The sequence below is a fragment of the Coffea eugenioides genome, chromosome 2 (genome assembly GCF_003713205.1).
Source record: "Coffea eugenioides isolate CCC68of chromosome 2, Ceug_1.0, whole genome shotgun sequence".
Classification (NCBI taxonomy): Eukaryota; Viridiplantae; Streptophyta; class Magnoliopsida; order Gentianales; family Rubiaceae; genus Coffea; species Coffea eugenioides.
In genome coordinates this window covers 299,630-317,823 of record NC_040036.1, presented here as the reverse complement: position 1 = coordinate 317,823, position 18,194 = coordinate 299,630, and the positions used below count along the sequence as shown (strand labels likewise).

Sequence of the window (18,194 nt, the reverse complement as noted above, 5' to 3'; positions counted from 1 at the left end):
AATAAAATTAGAAAACAAGTGCGTTTGTTTGAGGTAATTTTGAGGCCGACCCCGAGAACTTCTTGTGTTTTTGAAATGTTTGGGGGCTGCAACTTTTCCCGCTCGTGGCTGCTGCTCCGCTGGGTAGTGGGGCCCTTTGTTCCTATTAAAACATTTCTATACTTCTCTTTTTGGGACCCAATTTCCGTCCCGACACCTCCCCCTACATTTATTAGGGAAATTTTGAAATTACAAAAAAAAGAAATTTAGGAAAAGTGAAAAAATCTTTTAGAAATTTGTAAATGGGATACATGAGTTAATGTTTATAAACCATAAAAATATCTATATTGCAATTAGAATTATGAATTTATCCTTATGTGCACGTATGATATATGTGCATATGTATCAATTTAAATCTTCAAATTTAGATATACACCTACATTTATTAAAGTACACATCTTTATTCGTTATGATGCATTTTTTCTTTTCAAAAGTTGACTTATTACCAAATCTAAAATGCTAAATACCTACCCAAATAAAATATATTAAATATAATAATTACGGAGATTAAAGGAAAAAGATAGGTGAAAAAAAGAATGGGAATGATTCTGAAATCTGAATACTGAAACAATTAATTTGCTGAATTTTAAACACTGAAAAGAAATATATGAATGTCTGAATTTTAATGCTAAACCTATTTATGCTGTTTGATAAATATTTATAATTGAATGCTTAATAAGTTTAATTTAACAATTTTGCCCTTATATATTTTCATTCAAAAATAAAAATAGAACCTACAATTTAATGTTAGCTATGAATAATATTTATTTTTAAATTAAATTAATATAAAAGATGAAATATATTATATAATGAGTATGGAGAAGAAGTGAAAGTCACTAAAAAGGGAGAAAAGAGAAACAAAAAACCGTAAAATAGAAAATGTTAGATTGGTTAATTAGATAAGAATTTTGAATATAATTAACAAACAATTGTAGATTTGGTAAATAAGATAAGATAGTTGAAATAATTCTATTGATGAATTTTCATTTATCAAACACTCAAAACATCTGAATGTCTAAAAAGGTTCAGTTTCAGCATTTTTTTTTTATATTATCAAACAGACCCTAAAAAGATAACACTCAAATCTATTACCAAAATAAAAACACTCAAAAGGATGATCAAATTAAATAGTAAACACAAGTAGTACGGAAATTAAGGAAAAAAGAGGATGGAAAACTACAGGATTGATTCTTGACTTAAAAAGTCAAATTATTATCAAAACTAAAACACTTAAAAGGCTATCCAAATTAAATATTAAAAACGATAGACATGGAAATTGAGGAAAAAATGGGCAGAAAAAAATGAGTTTTTTTTAAACAAAAATATAACACTAAAAAGCTAACAATTCGAAAACTAAGGATAAAAATGATAAATATAAAAATTAAGGGAAAAAACTGGATAGAAAAAGGATGGGTTAACAAAGAAAAAAACACTCAAAAGCTAACAATACCGAAATTAAAGGAAAACATGGGCGATTGATTCTTATTAACAAAAATAAAACACTTAAAAAACTGACAATGCGAAAAATTAAGGGAAAAACTTAGTGGAAAAAAGATGAGTTAACAAAAAATGAAACACTCAAAAACTAACCAAAATAAATTATAAAATATATATACATGGCAAAGAGTTAGGACATCCATTTAGCATTACATAAGAGTTAAGAGTATCCAATTCAGCAAGTTACTATACCTAACTGAACATCATTTCATTGTAAATACATATATATGATATATATATATATTATCTTCCCTTTTAATGGGCCCAATACAAAATTTGAACTTGATCGAGTTAAGAATATCAGGTGAACTTTAAAAAAAGCAGGACCGTAATCCACTTTATAATTGGTTGTATTCTTTTAGTCTGGATCCTGTGACTGGATCACACACATGAGCGGATTGAAGATTTTAGGATGTTAAAAAAGTGTCACAACTTGAAGTTCAGGTGCAAAATGAGCATTTGCATCAAGTTAAAGGGTTCAAAGTGTAGTTTACTCCAAAATTTAAGCTGGGAAATGAGCCAATAACAACAACATATTACAAGAAGAAATGCTAACTTACTACTAACCCCTTGTATGGAGTAACAAATGTACAGATACTGTACAACAAATGAACAATAAAAGCCCAAATTATGAACAGGGAAGCCAGTTCCTTCTGCTAACCTCTTGTAAACAGCCTCCTACAACAGAAGAATGGGGCTACCGAGATTCGTATGTCGTATCCAAAGACTGCCTGCTTTATTCCCTTCCCCCCCAAAAAAAAAAAAGAACACTTGTTAAGCTGACTTAATCCCTAATCGACTACAGTACTATTTACATTCTGACCTCAACTACATCACCGTCCTTTAGCTCTGTACTGGGAACGACAAGCTGACCATTTACTGAGACCAGCTTTCCCTCAAGTCCAACTCTTCTAGCTGCGTCAGCAGCCGTGCTACCACTGCTCAACCTCATTATCTCACCATGAGGCCAACAGATAATCACTACCTCAGCAAAAGGAGCAGAGTCGGTATGTCCAGACGATCTTGAATCACGGTCTATTTTTTGAAGGCCTGCTTCACATCGCAACTGCTCCTCCCACTGAAGCATTGTCCTCAGTAAAAGCACCTGTCAAGTTAAAATGACAATTAAGTGAACTACACAACCAACAAAACTGCAGTAACTAATTCAAATAAGCGCCAATAAGAGCACTAAGTCTGTCTTTCCAATGATTTAATTCTATCTTTCAACTTGCAAAAGCATAGAGAAGGTAGTGAAGAGATTAGAAAAAGGGCACTGCTGATGCTGGAAAGGAGATGCAGACAAACTCCAATTCGTACGAGCATAAATCGAGTGTCACGCATCCATAGCAAGGGTTATTATCTTCTGAGACAAATTTTTTTCTCATCTCTCACTGTTGTTTTCCGTGGTTCACCGGGAACAGACAATTTTTGTTGTCCAAAGAACTAATTTTTTTCTGAACCTGAAAACGGCAGTTTACTGACTAACTTGATAAAATACAGTTTTGAGTTCATAAATGAACTTTTAGTCCTAAACATAGCAACAGTAAAGAGCAACTAGCGTCTAGAAGCAGATGCTATAACCCAATTCATTTCTCTCCTTCTCTCGTTTACCAGAGATTGGGCTTGGGAGGCTAATCACAATGGAAATTTCATAAAGTCGATAGGCCAACAAATGTACATCACCATTGGCTATATCATGCAGGTACATGCAGAATAGAATCATAAACATTCACGGGGCCTGTTATTTAAGCTAAGTCACTTGGAAGCCAACAAAGAGTCAACTGCAGACATGAGTACAGAAAATGCTCCACATAGAACGACAATAGTTTGCTACAATACCAAATGAAAAAATGAAGCAAATAAGCAGCAAGATGAACATTGGCAATAGCTCACCTTGTTGTTGATTCCAGTATCCATCAGCGATGAATTCACAGAATTAAACCCCCGTCTATCTGGGCTGCTTGAATGAGGCACAATAGACGTAATAGATTTGCCCTCAAAAACAGCAGATACAACAGCCCAGTATTCACTTTCCTCTTGTTCTGTCAACTCAATTATTTGGATGAAGGTCGGCAACAGGCGATGAAACTGGTCTTGCTGCATAGCAGTGAGAAACACCTAATTAAAACAAGTTAACCAATAGTTGTATCCGTGAGTAAACAAGGAAACCAAGGCCATGCTCACGCAATTATCATACTAATGAAATTTGCCAGTCAGGACTGCTGAGGAAAGTAGGAAGCAAACACTGAGCTAACAACTGAATCATTTTCTTCTATGCTCAAATGATATGCATATGATCTGCTAGGCATCCGGTCAAAACTCAATAACCTGTACCACTCCAAGCAGATCACTGATGCATAGATTTGACATCAAGATCTTTTCTCTCATTCAGATAGCCTAAAGGTTTTAGTCTCCTGAGGAGAAACTACATTCCGGAAGTTTTTCTGAACAAAATCAAAGGTTAGAATAGAAACATTTTTCATATTGCTAGAAATTTTCGGGATAGAACTACTGTAGAACAGTATTCATCCTTCTACATCCTGACACTTGAACAAGGAAACAAGAGGAAGAACACAGATATGGTTTCTTGAATGTCTAACCACTTGGATTGGTTTTTGAATATCTCAGACTTTAAACCACAGAAGCTCCATCATTGGCAAGATGGCAGATCTATAAACATTTACAGTCAATTTCTCAAGGCATTATGGAAATACATACCCGATAATGGTTTCCTATGTGGAAAGAAAACCACCTTTGCACTGGAAAAGATAAAGCTAGTTTTCATACCTTATGGTACATACCATCTCGACAAAGAGTGTACTTTTCGAGACAAGTGCACCAATCCCCATGTCCTGGTTCACACCACCACTCATCAGACACCTGAAAATCAGTTTAGCAGTCAATATTCATCAAGGATATAAAGGCATTCATCACCAAAACAAAACCAACAAAATTACACACTTTGTAGTTCATAGAACCATTAACGCTGCAGCATCTTTCCAGTAATGGATTCAAGGAATAGCAATTCAACAACAAAGTGAAGAAACCTGGTTGTTCGTCATTTTTAAGCAAGGATCTGCCTTAGAAAGGGATTCATCCACAGGTAAAGCGAAGTAAATGTTTACTTTAGCAGCACTTTTGTTGAATTGAAGTTCGTTAACAGGACAGTTAATATGACTCATAAATTGGACAGAACATCTATTCCAACTCAAACGAAAGGAGGGTCAAAATTTCAAAGGGACTGAATAAAAATGGACAAACCACACACTCTTCAGTCAAATAAACATTTTTCTTTTAACTGCATAAGCTTTTAAGACCAAAATTGACATGCCTCCAAACCATTCTCCAATGTAAGACACCAGCTGGGCCTTGATAGTTCAGAAGTGAATGAAAAATAAAATTCACTTGCCAAACTGAAGAAAGCAACTATATTTAGTAGGCTTTAAGAAAATTGCGTGGTATGTTATTCCCAGACTTTTTCTGGGAAGGTATAATTCAACTCACATTCAAAGGTTAGATTCACTTTTTCTGGGAAGGTATAATTCCCAGACTTTTTCTGGGAAGGTATAATACCACTATGATAGGAATCTGAACTCAAGGTTGCACTGTTGCAGCTGAGATCAGAGATACAATATTCTTGGTAGCAATGGTCAACCAAACAGTACCAATTAGGAGAATCAATTTAAAAGCCTGGGGAGTGATATAAGATAAAACCATAGGGCATCTGCTTAAACCAATCAACAAGGTTGATGATTATCTGATGGATCAGAAAATTTAAGATTGACCAAGGCATTGGGAAGTAAATTTAACGCACTCATTTTTAGTAGCTTGACTTTCATGTTACCAATATTTACATTTCATACCTAATGACTTAAAATCAATTGCTAGAAATTGACAACTTGTCCAACCAGGATCTCACGTTGGGGTTCAGTCCGGGATTATAAAAACTAACTCATTCTGACATCAACTGTCTGAAATACTAGAAAATGAGAAAGAAGTGAAAGAGGTGACATGAGCACAATGAAAAGAGAGGGGGCAGAAGTTAAAGCAAGGATAGTGCAGAGAAGGAATGCGGAGTTTAAATTGTCTTCATCATGTAAAAGGATAGGTATCAGCACATTGTTAAGTCAGACTTCTAGACATGATGTCTAAAAGAAACTGAAGTTGCTGCACAGCATATGATTGATTTTAATGTATTAATTCTATACCGAATCTAAAGTGAACTCCTATGCACTTTTGAAAGCTCTAACCTTTTTGTATAATCTTGCATAAGCCTCCCACCGTTTTATTTGGTAAGAAGATCTTCGGGCAGCTACTGCTTCAGAAGCTGCTAGGCCAAAGCTCACAGCAACAAGCAATTCTTTTCCATCTTCGTCTACTCTGGAATGCAAATTTTATGCACTGCTAGAAATGTTAAAAATTCAAAGCAGAAATACAATTAAAGGGATGTACTACCTGACAATAACTGCAGCTAGTAAGTGACCTGCTTCCACTCTTAGAACTGGGTGTCCAGCTTTTAGAATACTGTACTTCCTGAATACATCATAGTCAACAGAACTTTGATCTTCCATTTCTTTAGAGCAGTATGGGGATTCTGTTATTTCAGGATCATGTATAATGCTCTCAGAAGGCAACTTAGTTTCAGTTTCTTTGTAAAGCCAATGCGCAGCAAGTCCATGCTCAGCATACTCATGCATGCTCTAAATTAAAGATGAATGTCATATTTAGCGAACCAAAACCCTGGGGTGATAATTACAAAAAAGCATTTGAGGCAGTAGCTTCTTTTTCACCAAGAACCAGATGAGAACCATACTTGTGTTCTAATTTGAACTTCCAGAGGTGAATTGTCCGGACCCTGAACTGCAGTGTGCAGAGACTGAAATGAGGAGATAAATTTGGATTAGGACCGGTCAGGAAAAGGACAGCGATAGTGCATTTAATCATGTAACAATTGCCGCATGATGATATAAAATACTCAAAAGGTGGTAAACCTGGTAGCCACTTGGTTTTGGATTCACAATGTAGTCATCAAACTCACCATCAATGGGGGTCCAAAGTCTGCATATAGAAAAAAGTTCAGATTTAGCCTCCAGACATAGCAAGCAAGGTAGAACAAGAACACTGATTTGAGGAAAATTATGATATAGTCTTTAGCAACCACTAATACTTCCTCTCTCTCTCTCTCCCCCCCCCCCCCCCCCCCCCGATCATAAACCTACCTATCGCATGCAAGGCATGTGTAACAATATCAAAGTGTACGACATTCATTCACCTGTGCACAATGTTGAGAAGATTGTAACAACACTGAACTGCCTGCCCATGCAAAGTCCCATTCTTATCTCCAATAATTACTCTGAGTGCACGAGCATCATACACTTCACTTATACCTACATCTTTTCTTTTCATCTGTCCAAGAAAAGAAAAAAATGAGAGTTTTTAAAAAAAAGTACTAAATGTTGTTTCACAACATGTTTACAAAAGAGAAATCATCACCTAAAAGCACTAATACACAATGCTGCACAGAGCAAAAGGTCAGAAGCTTCATCATATAGTAAATCCTTGACATGTGAGGATGTTAATAACAAACCAGTGACATCTTTGCCCAGGCAGTATGAATATTACATGCTCAGATATTTGAACAAGTCCTTGGATTTTCTTTTAAACATTCATTGTTTCACATCTTAGTCAACCCAAGAAGTACATATATACCTTGCTATAAATGCTATACAGGCTCTTTAGGCGACTAGACAAAGTTACTTCCATTCCAGGAACATAACTGCAAGAAACAGAGTAAATAAAGTCACAGCATCAATCATAACATACTTCTTGAAAAAGTATCATGATATTTCCAGATAAAATTAAACCAAATGAAAACTCCTTTAATTTAATCAATTGATGAGAACAACGTACGAGGTTGATATAAATAATTCCCGCTCAAGCGCTTCCTCACACACAACCAGAGATGCTAAAGCAATTCCCGCATCCCTGATAACCTTTGGATTAATTTGTGACTCTGATGGTTTTGCAAGATTTTCAATAAAGTCAATACGCTTTTTTCGGTCCAGTAAAAGGTCAAATGGAAGCACTGCCTGCAGAAGAACCTGCATAATCAATGTTGCACAAATTAAGTAATCCATGAAATGACCATAGCAACTTCAAAGTTGAATAATGGGATTGCCAGGAATGTGAGCGCTGGGTTTTAAATTGGGCCGGAGGAGGGGAAGAAAGAAGACAAAATCAGGAAGGGTGGTAGCCTGTAGACTAAGGAAAGTTGCCATTCAAGTTCTGACAAATGGCAGCCTAAAATTGATAACTCTGTTTCAAATTAAGTATGAAAAAACTTCAGTTACTAGCTTGCAGTTTAAACATTACAAGTTTGAAACTATGAAACCTTGAACTTTAAACAGTACAAGTTTAAGGAATGACAATAATTTCATAGGGTAACAATTCAGGATAAAATGAGAAACTAGCTACGAATAGCTTACGATGTCTTCCAAAGTAATCTGAGTAAAACTTTATGTACAAAGAAATATAGTTACCTTCATGTTTACTTCATCCTGATCAATTTCTGTAGATTGTTCATATTCAGAAATCGAGTTCTTCCCAAATTGTTTTCCAAAAGAGCTGGATTTTGTAGATAGTCTTCTCAGATTCCTCTTACCGGGGCTCCACATGGAGGCAAGGTCAGCTCGCATTCGACGGAATATATGAGGCTGAAAAGGGGAAGCGATTGGTAGCAACTTCTTATTAGTAACTGTATCAATTGTATGCTCTTCTGCACCAAGAATTAAACTGGCTCAAAAAGGGGTGAAAAATTATGAACTAACCTGAAGGACAGCAAAGCACAGATCTTCAAGCTCAGCTTTCGGTGCCCAGAGTCCTAGACGTGAAGCAAGTGAGCACCAAATTGCTAATGTTTCCTGGGCAACAGCTTGTGCTTTGGCGGAAGGAAGAGCATATCTGCATTCATTTCCCATTCACTAATATTTTGAGCCGTAGGGGAATATAGAACATCAGTGGTTGTTTTGTCAAATTTGCAACACCACAAACTGTTGTTAACTACTGAGAACTACAAAGAATGAAAAAATGGTAATAGTTTTGCAATCTAAAAAGAAAAAAAGAAATTAAGTAAAAAGAAGTTATTGAAGTTCACAAATTTGTGGAAAAAAAGATAGTATGCGTATGTCATATTAGTTTTAAACAAGAAAATATGAATAAATGTACATAGCATACATGGTTCTCATGTTATGAAGGCGATCAGCAAGCTTTATAAGCACCACGCGTGGATCATTGACCATACCCAGCAGCATCACTCGTATGTTATTTGCCTAAAACAAAGAACAAGAATGAAACACATACATAAATGGCATTGACATAGGTGCAGTCACTCAGAATATCTTCAGAGCTACTGAAGCTTCTGGCACTACGTCTACATTTTAAGGAACATCATTAAATACTTGATCTGTTCCTTCAAAAATTAATTGTCAAGAGCTAATCAAGTCAAAATATCACAAAGAGTTGGCCGAATATGAAAAATGACAATTAGAAATAGATAATGATAAGTAAAGATTATAGATTCCGAACGATATCCAAGAGAAATCATTATATTTAGTCCATAATTGGTTGTATTTAGCCCATATATAGGTCATATGAAATTATGCTTCAACAGTTGTTCATTCTCTTCAATAGCCACTCATATCTTTTGATACCACATATTGCAAGTTTTTGGACAAGGGAAGTAACTTAGTGGCTACGAGCATCCTACAGCTCTAACAATGCTCATATTATAGAATACTAGTCATGCCATCATATTACAACATTACAAGCAGCAACTAAGTTTATGATCATCTAATTTCTTTAAACCATCTCGATTGCTTCAATAGATTAGGAGAAACATGAACTTGAATACTGCATCGGATTTCTACCCCCAGGAATATGAAGTGCTAACTTTTAACTTGATGTCGAATAGCACATACCTCATTGTGGCTTAGAGTAGGCTGATTTAAATTTAGCCTTCGATGCCTCCGCAACAGCTGCAGAAAATATGCACCTTTAAGCCTTTGCAATAGCAGGTGTATGCAAAAATCCATGAAAACTGAAAAGCTATAAATGGTGCATGCGTTTTAGTACAAAAAAGATGCTAAAACGTCCAAACTTTTGTCTTATTATGAATAAGCATCATAAGAGACAACACTGATGTGAGATCACTATAAAGCCAAATTGTTCCTAGACCTCTAGTGTTTACTAGTATTATTTTGCTACTCAACCAGTTGAGTTCAGTTTTTGAGTTTGTTACTCCTGAACGTGTCAGTGATCGGAATCGCTATTACTCTCACATATAAGTAGTACCTGATTTATGTAACTTAGTCTGGATACTCCAGCTACCAATCTTACTACGTCGGCATCAAACTCTTTCTCTATGCTTTCCAAAGTCTCACCAGTATCGTCAACGACATCATGAAGGATGCCTGCAACAACTGTATCAACAGCCTGCCAAACAAAGAAGAAGAAGGGAAAAAAATAAGGCATGGTTGTTAGACAATGACTAACATAGAGTAGAAAGATACATCAAGAAATAAATGAATAAGCTAAATTTCACACACATAGATGCTATATAAACGGAAGGCCAAATTCCATTCCGGAATAAAAGGAAAAACAGGGATGAATATGTGGCCATGAATGGGATTTTATGTTTTCTAGAGAATTAAGAGTGTGTCACAGTAGCAAAGTGACAAGGTTGTGCAAGATGCCAGAATAGTGAACAAGAAGAGGAGAGAGGAGTACCCTCTTTCCAGCTGATGGAATCAAGGCAGCCAAAATTTTTCCAGTGTGAATACAATGCGTGAGGTAAGGCTCTCCAGTCTTTCGTAGCTGGCCATGGTGTGATTTCCTTGCAAATGCAATTGCCTTTTGCACCTGCCTTCACACGTTTAAAATCTTAGTGGCATTGTCAAAGAAGATTACAACCACATTTACAGGTGCAGGCTGAGATGGTAAACCTTTGCGTCAGTGAATATGGGATACCCAGTGACATCTACACCATCCAGTATGAGAGATCCTGCAGCATCAAGGTGTAAGTGGCAGCATATACCAAGTTGATCGTTGGGGTGTGTAGTAAAGTTACTAGATTTTGCAGCTACACCAGGTTAAGAAGAGTTCGAGTCAAGCAATCTTTTGTTTGTGAGGATGAGTACGTTAATAATCAATTGAAAACCACCGAGAGTCAAAGCTAAAGTCTAAGAGTCTTCTTTTGCACCTGCCTTTTCACACGTTTAAAAGCTAAAGTCTATATACATTTTTATCTCTCATACATCACATCATAAAAAATACTACAATAATTATTTCAAATAATACTCTGTCCAAACAAACGTAAGATTTATTTGGATTGAAAATTATTTGCCAAAATTTATTTACTTACATCATCGTTACAATTTCCAACGTACCTTTTTATCTTTTCAATTACCTTTTTATCTCACATACATCACATCACAAAAAATGACACAATAAAAATATCTCAAATAATATACGATCCAAACAGAGCCTAGTTTGAAGACAGTCTGGTGTGCGAAGGGTGTGTAGAGTCAATTTCGCTGTGGTTCCAGGTGAAATGCCTTTGGCAAAAAAAAAAAAAATACTACAAGGTTTTGGCATTGAGGCACACAATATCACAACGAAGCGAAAAAATTATGAGTGTTTTTTGGGATCAGCAGCCCTGGTTGCTCACTTTAACTATTTAAGTTGCATAGGGAACGCAGTGTGACGACGAAGACGTTGCAAAATGAAAACCGTAAAGTTTTCAGAGAGGTTGTGCTTTGCATAATAACCGTTACTACTAATAAAGTAGAATCCCCGGTTCAAAGTTGATTTGACAGACAAGAAAGCATGATAAGAAGTTAGGTAGCATATGGATGGGGAGTGACCTGTGACAGAGTGAGTAACAGTAAGAAAAATGGCAAAAGAGTATGGTTAGAAGAAGAAGAAGAAGAAGACGGGAGAAGAAGAAGGAAGAGAGGGGAAAGGGTGACGGACCGGGGTGGTCATCGAGTTTGGGCCACAAAAAATCGACCTTGGTGGAGAGACAAGCGCCGGAAGCAATGGCAAGGGCGGTGACGGCGACGTGAGTGATGGCGGAGGAGACAGCGGCATGAGCAGAGGAAGATCCAGCAGCAGCGGCGGCGACAATGGCGTTGGCGGAGGTGAGGACAGAGGCGAGGGGAAAATTGGGAAGAAGGTGATGAAAAAGACAGGTGAATTTGGGAAGACGGCGGAGCTTTGTGGGGGTGGTGGAACAGAAGAGAAGAGAGGTTGGATTTTTGGGGACAAGGAAGGTGGTTTTGTGGAGGAACATGGTGGCGGTGGATGTTGTTGTTCGGCAAGAAGAAGAAGAAGAAGAAGGAAGCATAAAAATCATCCTTCTCTCTCTCTCTCTCCTGCCCTGCGAGCCAATCTAGTGCCGGATTCCACTAAACTAAACGAACGGACGAACGACCATTTGATGGCCGAAAAAAAAAAAAAAAAGAGAGATTGTTATTGTTGGCGGGGGAGGGAAATAAATGAAGAAATAATGATGATGATATTTTGATGATTCCAGCATAGCACAGCATAGCATGCACGTAGTACCGGGTACAAAAGAAATGTGTGGTTGGAACGAACTTGCAAGTTGGAAGCGGAAGGAGAGAGAGAGAGAATCGATTCCTTTGCGCGTTCTTTTGAGCTTTTACTGCTGCTGGTTGAGCAAAAACCATCATAAAAAGTGTACTGCTTACTTAATTGAATCCATCACCGACATTTCAATTCATTCGTTTAGAAACAAAAAAAAAAAAAAAAAAAAACAGAGGTCGTATGGATGTTTGATTTGGAAAGAAAGAGCAAAATCCATGGAAAGGTCACCGCAGTCGCTCCCTCGGTTCATTCATCTTCTATTCTATGTCATGCCAATCACAACAGAAAGAAGCAAGCAGCAAGGCAAAGGAGTTTCCCTTATTCTTCTATGAAAAGAAACGTTGCAATCTACTCTCATAAAACAAACTTGGTACACCTGTGTCCGTTGGAGATCAGATCAGATAATGCGATCCAGATACATTTACCACCAGAGTGCGCCGTAGCAGATCAATAATAAAGCAAAAACCCCCCTCATCAGATCATCCTCGTACCACCACGGACACCAACACAACTAGCTTCTACTCACACACACACTTTCCCCCCAAACTAACCACAATTACTTGTAATAATACTACTACTTTTACTTATGCATCCAAACCCACCCCCCACCTCTCTCTCTCTCTCTCTCCCACCCTTTCTCTCTTCCCAACCCCAAAAAAAAAAGAGCATTTTTTTATAGTATAGGGGACATCTGCAACATTTATTTCCCCCGAAGTGAGTGCACTCTACCAATCGCGTTCCAACCAATCAGCTTCAGAATCACAACTCAGACAAAAATAAGAACATAATAGTTGCCTTCGCTAGTATAGACACCATCATCCCTTCAGCTTTATCCATCAATAATCTTCTCTGTTTGTCAAAAAACAGCACGACAATATTATAATATCAGAACAAACTGGAAAATGAGCTGATTTCGTGACAAAACCAAGGCTCTAAGGTGATGATTTTGGACCTGAAGAATCAGAAGGATGATGTGCCAACTGAAGAAAATCCAGCAGCTTTATGTTCCTTCAGGGTGCTTGCTAACCAATCCAACCCCTCATACAGCCCATCCCCTCTAAGAGCACAAGTCCCCTGTATATGCCACTTTCTGTTCTCAAGATCATACAGCCCCAGCCCTTCACAAACCTCCATCGGCGACATTGCTCCTTTCTGGTTAAAGTAACAAACCACAAGAATTCCAACAAAAAATCATTACCATTGTTGTTTATCCAATGAATTTACAGTCTCCAACAACTTTCGTAACTCCTAGCTTGTTGGTTTCTCCTAATAGGGATTAGAGGCATTAACGAGTAGGCTAGCCACGCAGGGGAACAATACATTGAGAAACAAGAAAATGCTCCTGGTAATAACCTCCAAATGAAATGGTGCATCACATAACTAAAAAGCTCCAAGTCCAATTATTAAGCCTTCTTTTTTTTTTGGCCGCCCATGTAGGATAAAAGAATTTGTATGCATAGTGTGTACTAAATTTAACAATCTCTTATCTAAACAGTGCATTGGACAGATAAGAACTTAGACTTCTTTATCATATTAATATTTCCCCGGGGGGGGGGGGGGGGGGATTGATAACCAATTAAATGCGGCTATTGCCACACCATACCATGTCCTGCTTGTTGGCAAAGACCAAGATGACAGCATTAAGCATAAATGGATCCCTAATAATGGCCTGAAAAATGAAGAGCTTAATCAGAAAATATTCCCCAGAAGCCTCCGCAAAATGAAGACATAAATTATCCAGAAATATAACCTGAAATTCTGCCTTTGCCTTTCCAATCCTCTCTCTATCCAAAGAGTCAACGACGTAGATCTACATAAAGAAATAGCTTAATCAAGATACCTGGATACATTTAAAAAGGAAACTCAAAACAGGAAAGGAGATAAGCAGCATGTAACATTAGCACTGGCTCTCTCTAGCTAAGACAACTGTCAGAGTTATCAAAGGCTCCACAGGTAATGCAGGGTAATGGTAATAAAGAGGGATAGAATGTTGGGACAAAGGAAATCGTTACCAGTCCATCCGTATTATTGAAATAATGCCTCCACAGTGGCCTTAATTTTTCTTGTCCACCTACATCCCACACCGTGAAAATTACATTCTTATACTGAACCTTTTCCACATTAAAACCTGCATCACATAAGAAATTCTCATGTTTTAGTTCCATTTTTATCTACAAATAGTGCTATAGAGACATGGACATAGCTGGGATCATTCTAAAGTGCCCAAACAGTGAATGCCATGTTTAATATCTACATATTTAGCTGTCAAATCTGACAAATCAAGAAAACAACCAACTGCTTTTGGAACACAGAAATGAAACACAGGACTCATGAACTCAAATTATAAGAATCCCCCCCCCCCCCCCCTCTCTCTTTAAGGAAAGTCATAGTATATAAGAGAAAAACAACAAAGATACACAAAAGAAGAACAGGGAGATAATGTGAAAGAACCCGTAAGGTGAGTACAAGAAAAATTACCAGCTCAATGAATTCACACGAGAAAACAAATTTTATTGCCCATGAACCCTTCAAAATTCACCTCTAGAAAGTGACAAACAAGAAAGCAATTTAGAATTTTATTACTTGTAAGATGCATTGCTGATAGTTCCATTTGTTGACTGACAAAGCTCAGAGTACTGCAGATGAGACAATCCAATTACATGCAGAGTACTACAGATGGCTTGCAAGTGTTTAAAATCAAGTAAAAACAAAATCCACTTTTTTAAAAAGACGATGTGCAGCAGTAAAACCATTAGTTAACATAAAAGCTTGCTCACCCTTTTGGGATCAATAATGTGGGCCCCGTGTAACAGCCCATATTCACTGGTAAGTAACCCCAAAAAAAAAAAAATCTTTCCAGACTTTAAGACTATGTTCAAACTTAACAAATTAAGAACCAAGAAAACACACATTCACAGAACAGTAACAGCATGTAGGGACACCTAATGTGAGACAGCCCAATCCATCAGATGCTACCATTAATTAATTCTGGTTTACTCTAAACTTCACCACGCCTCCAATATAAATTGCGGATGACCCAATAAAATCTAGGGTGCTTTAAGAAAAATAACATAACCTACCGATAGTAGGAACTGTAGACAAAACTTCTCCTATATGAAGTTTGTAGAGTATAGTTGTTTTGCCAGCTGCATCCAGCCCAAGCATCACAACCTGTGGCACATGAAATACAAATAAGAAGCATGAAGGAATAACAATAAAAAGTATCAAGGCATAAAGGCAGAACCATCTGAAATATCCAGAAGAAAGGGCAGCAAAGCAAGGGATACTAATAAGTAAAGAAGATCCACTACAAGAAGACAAAGAAGGTGCATTTCATATACATATACATACACATATCCCGCCACCATGGTAATAGGTACATGAGAAAGTATGATGTCCAAAGGGACATCAAGCAGCACTGAGAAGCACATAGATGGGTCAAACCAGAGAAGAAACTTTCAAGAGATATTAGTCTAACCTAGATGAAAAGGTCAACCACTTCCCTATAAACACAGGATATTTGATTTAATAAGTGTTAACAAATGACGCCCAAAGATTATGGGTAATTCTAAGATGCTTTGCCCAGATCCCATCTATGGACATGCTTTAACATTTTAGAAAGTAGTAGCAGCATAGATAATTAGTTTCAATTGAAAGAATAAAGGCCTGATTCTGTGCTGCCCACGTTCCTTTTTTTTTTTTTTTGGTGTGTAAGCCTATTTCACCTTTTTACCTGTGATGAGTTAGTTAGAAAGCAAATGTTCCTTGTCAGGGTTAGTGGACATGAATCTAACAGCAACTGCAGATGGTGAGGACAGCCTCTACCCCAGGAACCAGCGGGTACATGAAGCAGAGACACACACACACACACACACGTGAATCAAGCCTGCACTATTCTCAAGCAGTCAAACTCATGTAGGGGGACAAAATTATGATTAATTTATTTGCATGGTCTAAATTATGCTATGGCAGTTGAAAAGCATTTATGTATAACCCAACAATAACCTATTCCGCTAGACAGGACTGAGCAATGAGAAAATTCACCCTCCCCACCTTTACACAGTTCTGAACAAAAATTACACGAAGCAAAAAGAAAAAAAATATGAGGAAGAGGAGGATAACTTTTTATCATAAGGGACGGCACATGCAATCCGGAATAAGCGTACTGTTCTGATACTTACAAGGGACCGAGTTATGTTGTTGACGACGATACGTGGTGATCAGAAGAAGACATTATCAGGTAAGTTTAACTTATGACTTGAACTGCTAAGACATAAGTAGTAAACTGGAAACCTACATTCTACAACAGCATCAGCACATAGACTTGGGATGTACAGTTGAAGCCGTATAAAGAAGAAAAAAGAAATGCCACAATTTGGGACGAATTCAACACGTAAGGTCGAAGCTAATGTCTCAGATTCGCCTTCGTTTTTTTTGTTGGGGGCCAGGGGCAGGGAGGGGCGTTCGTGTCAAGTCAATTGGGTGGGACGTAAAATAACAACAAAAAGAGAAAAGAAAATGGAAAACAACACGTTGAGCTACAGTATTTCTTGAAGCAATGGAAAACCCCTAAAAAAAAATGAGTTAGGGAGGAGGAGAGGAGGAAGAAGACAGTAAGAAAAAGAAAATAAATAAAAACCCAAAAAGAAGAAATTACTGAAGCTACTGCAACTCAGCAACAAGCATCATTAAAATAGAAGAGGTTACACATGAAATTAGCACGAAAATATGCACAGAGAGGGAGAGGGAGAGAGCTTTTTTTTTTTTTCTTTGTTTTGGTGGTGGTGGTGGTGGAGGGGGAAGAAGAAGAGAGAGAGAGTGGGAGGGGAGGGGTGCTGGGGACTGGGGAAGGGGGTGGTGGTGCGGTTGGGTCTAGGTCTTACCCTCATCTCAGAGTTGCCGAAGAAGGCATCGAAGAGCTTCCTGAAAGCTTGTCCCATTACTATTTCAGCTGCCGCTGCTTCCGCCTCCACCAGCCGCCGGTCCTCTCTTTCTGTTTTTGTTTTTGTTTTTTCGAAAAAAAATCTTGAATTGAAGTAGAGACCAAAATTGATACAGTAGTGGTTATTCTAAGAAATCAGCTGATCACTATCTGAAGGAAGAAAAAAAAAGGATGAATCATTATTAGAAAAGAAAAACCGGAAAGGAGGATCCAACCCCCCAAACTCAATCACCACCAGAATTAGAATTAGAAAGAATACCCTGTCGGTCTGTGATCGGGGAATTAACGCTTACTTTGAAGGAGTATAATAATAATAATAATAATAATACGCTCAATTACTTGTAGTGGTCCGATCAGAGAGAGAGAGAGAGAGAGAGAGAGATTTCTTGACGAAAAGGTAGCGTTGGCTCTCACAAGACGAGTTTCTGATGAATCTGCTTCTTCACTAACAACTCTTCTTTTACTTTTTCTTTTTCTATTAATCTTCCTCTTTTAATTTTCCTTTTCCCGTGTCTCCTTGCTCCTGATTCAAATTCAAGACGACTCCTTTTAGTTTCTACCCAAAAAAGAATTAAAAAATTTGCTTTTTAGCTTATAGTAATTATCTTTGCCCCATGATTCTATTTTCCACTAGAAGCTTTTTTCTTTTACCATATCGGGTTAAAATTTTTAGCAACATCAATCCCATAATTCCAAATATAGAAACTCAGGACTTTTGTATGATAGAAATTTAAACTTAGATGATTTTAATTGTCAAGACTTTTCAACCGCATCCTTTAATCCAAAGCAAAACGCAATCTCAATTACGTATTTAACAATGACAATTGTCAGTTCCTAATCTCTTTTTTTTTTTTTTTTGAACAAAGAAAATAAAAGAGAAATAATTCTTAAATTATACGTTTAGTGAAGTTCCCACTTTACAACGCTTCAAAGTCGCTTTGAGCCACTGGCATTTATAATAAATTAGAATTTTTTCCCTATTTATTTTGAAATTTAGTAGATTCTCAGTACGATAATTTACTGTATTAGTAGCATCGAAACTGAAGCAAAAAAA

The 18,194-nt window shown here is 37.2% G+C and overlaps 2 protein-coding genes across 4 annotated transcripts; both read right to left on the bottom strand.

Moving 5' to 3' along the window:
- Window positions 1-2,005: 2,005 nt before the first annotated feature.
- LOC113762296 lies at window positions 2,006-12,034 on the bottom strand. 2 transcript variants are annotated; one of them, XM_027305680.1, is made up of 19 exons: window positions 11,566-12,034; window positions 10,536-10,594; window positions 10,321-10,452; window positions 9,886-10,026; window positions 9,513-9,569; window positions 8,770-8,864; window positions 8,364-8,496; window positions 8,076-8,249; window positions 7,447-7,637; window positions 7,246-7,312; window positions 6,809-6,942; window positions 6,528-6,594; window positions 6,350-6,412; window positions 5,992-6,236; window positions 5,787-5,916; window positions 4,324-4,416; window positions 3,430-3,633; window positions 2,348-2,641; window positions 2,006-2,272 (listed from the first exon to the last, which is right to left on the bottom strand). In XM_027305680.1, the coding sequence occupies exons 1-18, from the start codon at window positions 11,945-11,947 to the stop codon at window positions 2,348-2,350; spliced, it is 2,661 nt and encodes an 886-aa protein (XP_027161481.1). In that variant the 5' UTR covers window positions 11,948-12,034; the 3' UTR covers window positions 2,006-2,272. The 2 variants fall into 2 exon arrangements, with proteins under 2 accessions (XP_027161481.1, XP_027161482.1); XM_027305681.1 differs by having other exon boundaries at window positions 10,321-10,456; window positions 11,566-11,651.
- A 464-nt stretch (window positions 12,035-12,498) lies between these two features.
- Window positions 12,499-17,626, bottom strand: LOC113764059 (ADP-ribosylation factor 1-like 2). 2 transcript variants are annotated; one of them, XM_027308095.1, is made up of 8 exons: window positions 17,400-17,626; window positions 17,082-17,290; window positions 15,279-15,369; window positions 14,211-14,326; window positions 13,949-14,008; window positions 13,802-13,867; window positions 13,151-13,350; window positions 12,499-13,047 (listed from the first exon to the last, which is right to left on the bottom strand). In XM_027308095.1, exons 2-7 carry the CDS (start codon window positions 17,136-17,138, stop codon window positions 13,159-13,161), a joined length of 582 nt encoding a protein of 193 aa, XP_027163896.1. In that variant the 5' UTR covers window positions 17,139-17,290; window positions 17,400-17,626; the 3' UTR covers window positions 12,499-13,047; window positions 13,151-13,158. The 2 variants fall into 2 exon arrangements, with proteins under 2 accessions (XP_027163896.1, XP_027163897.1); XM_027308096.1 differs by lacking the exon at window positions 17,400-17,626 and having other exon boundaries at window positions 17,082-17,361.
- Between the last annotated feature and the right edge of the window lie 568 nt (window positions 17,627-18,194).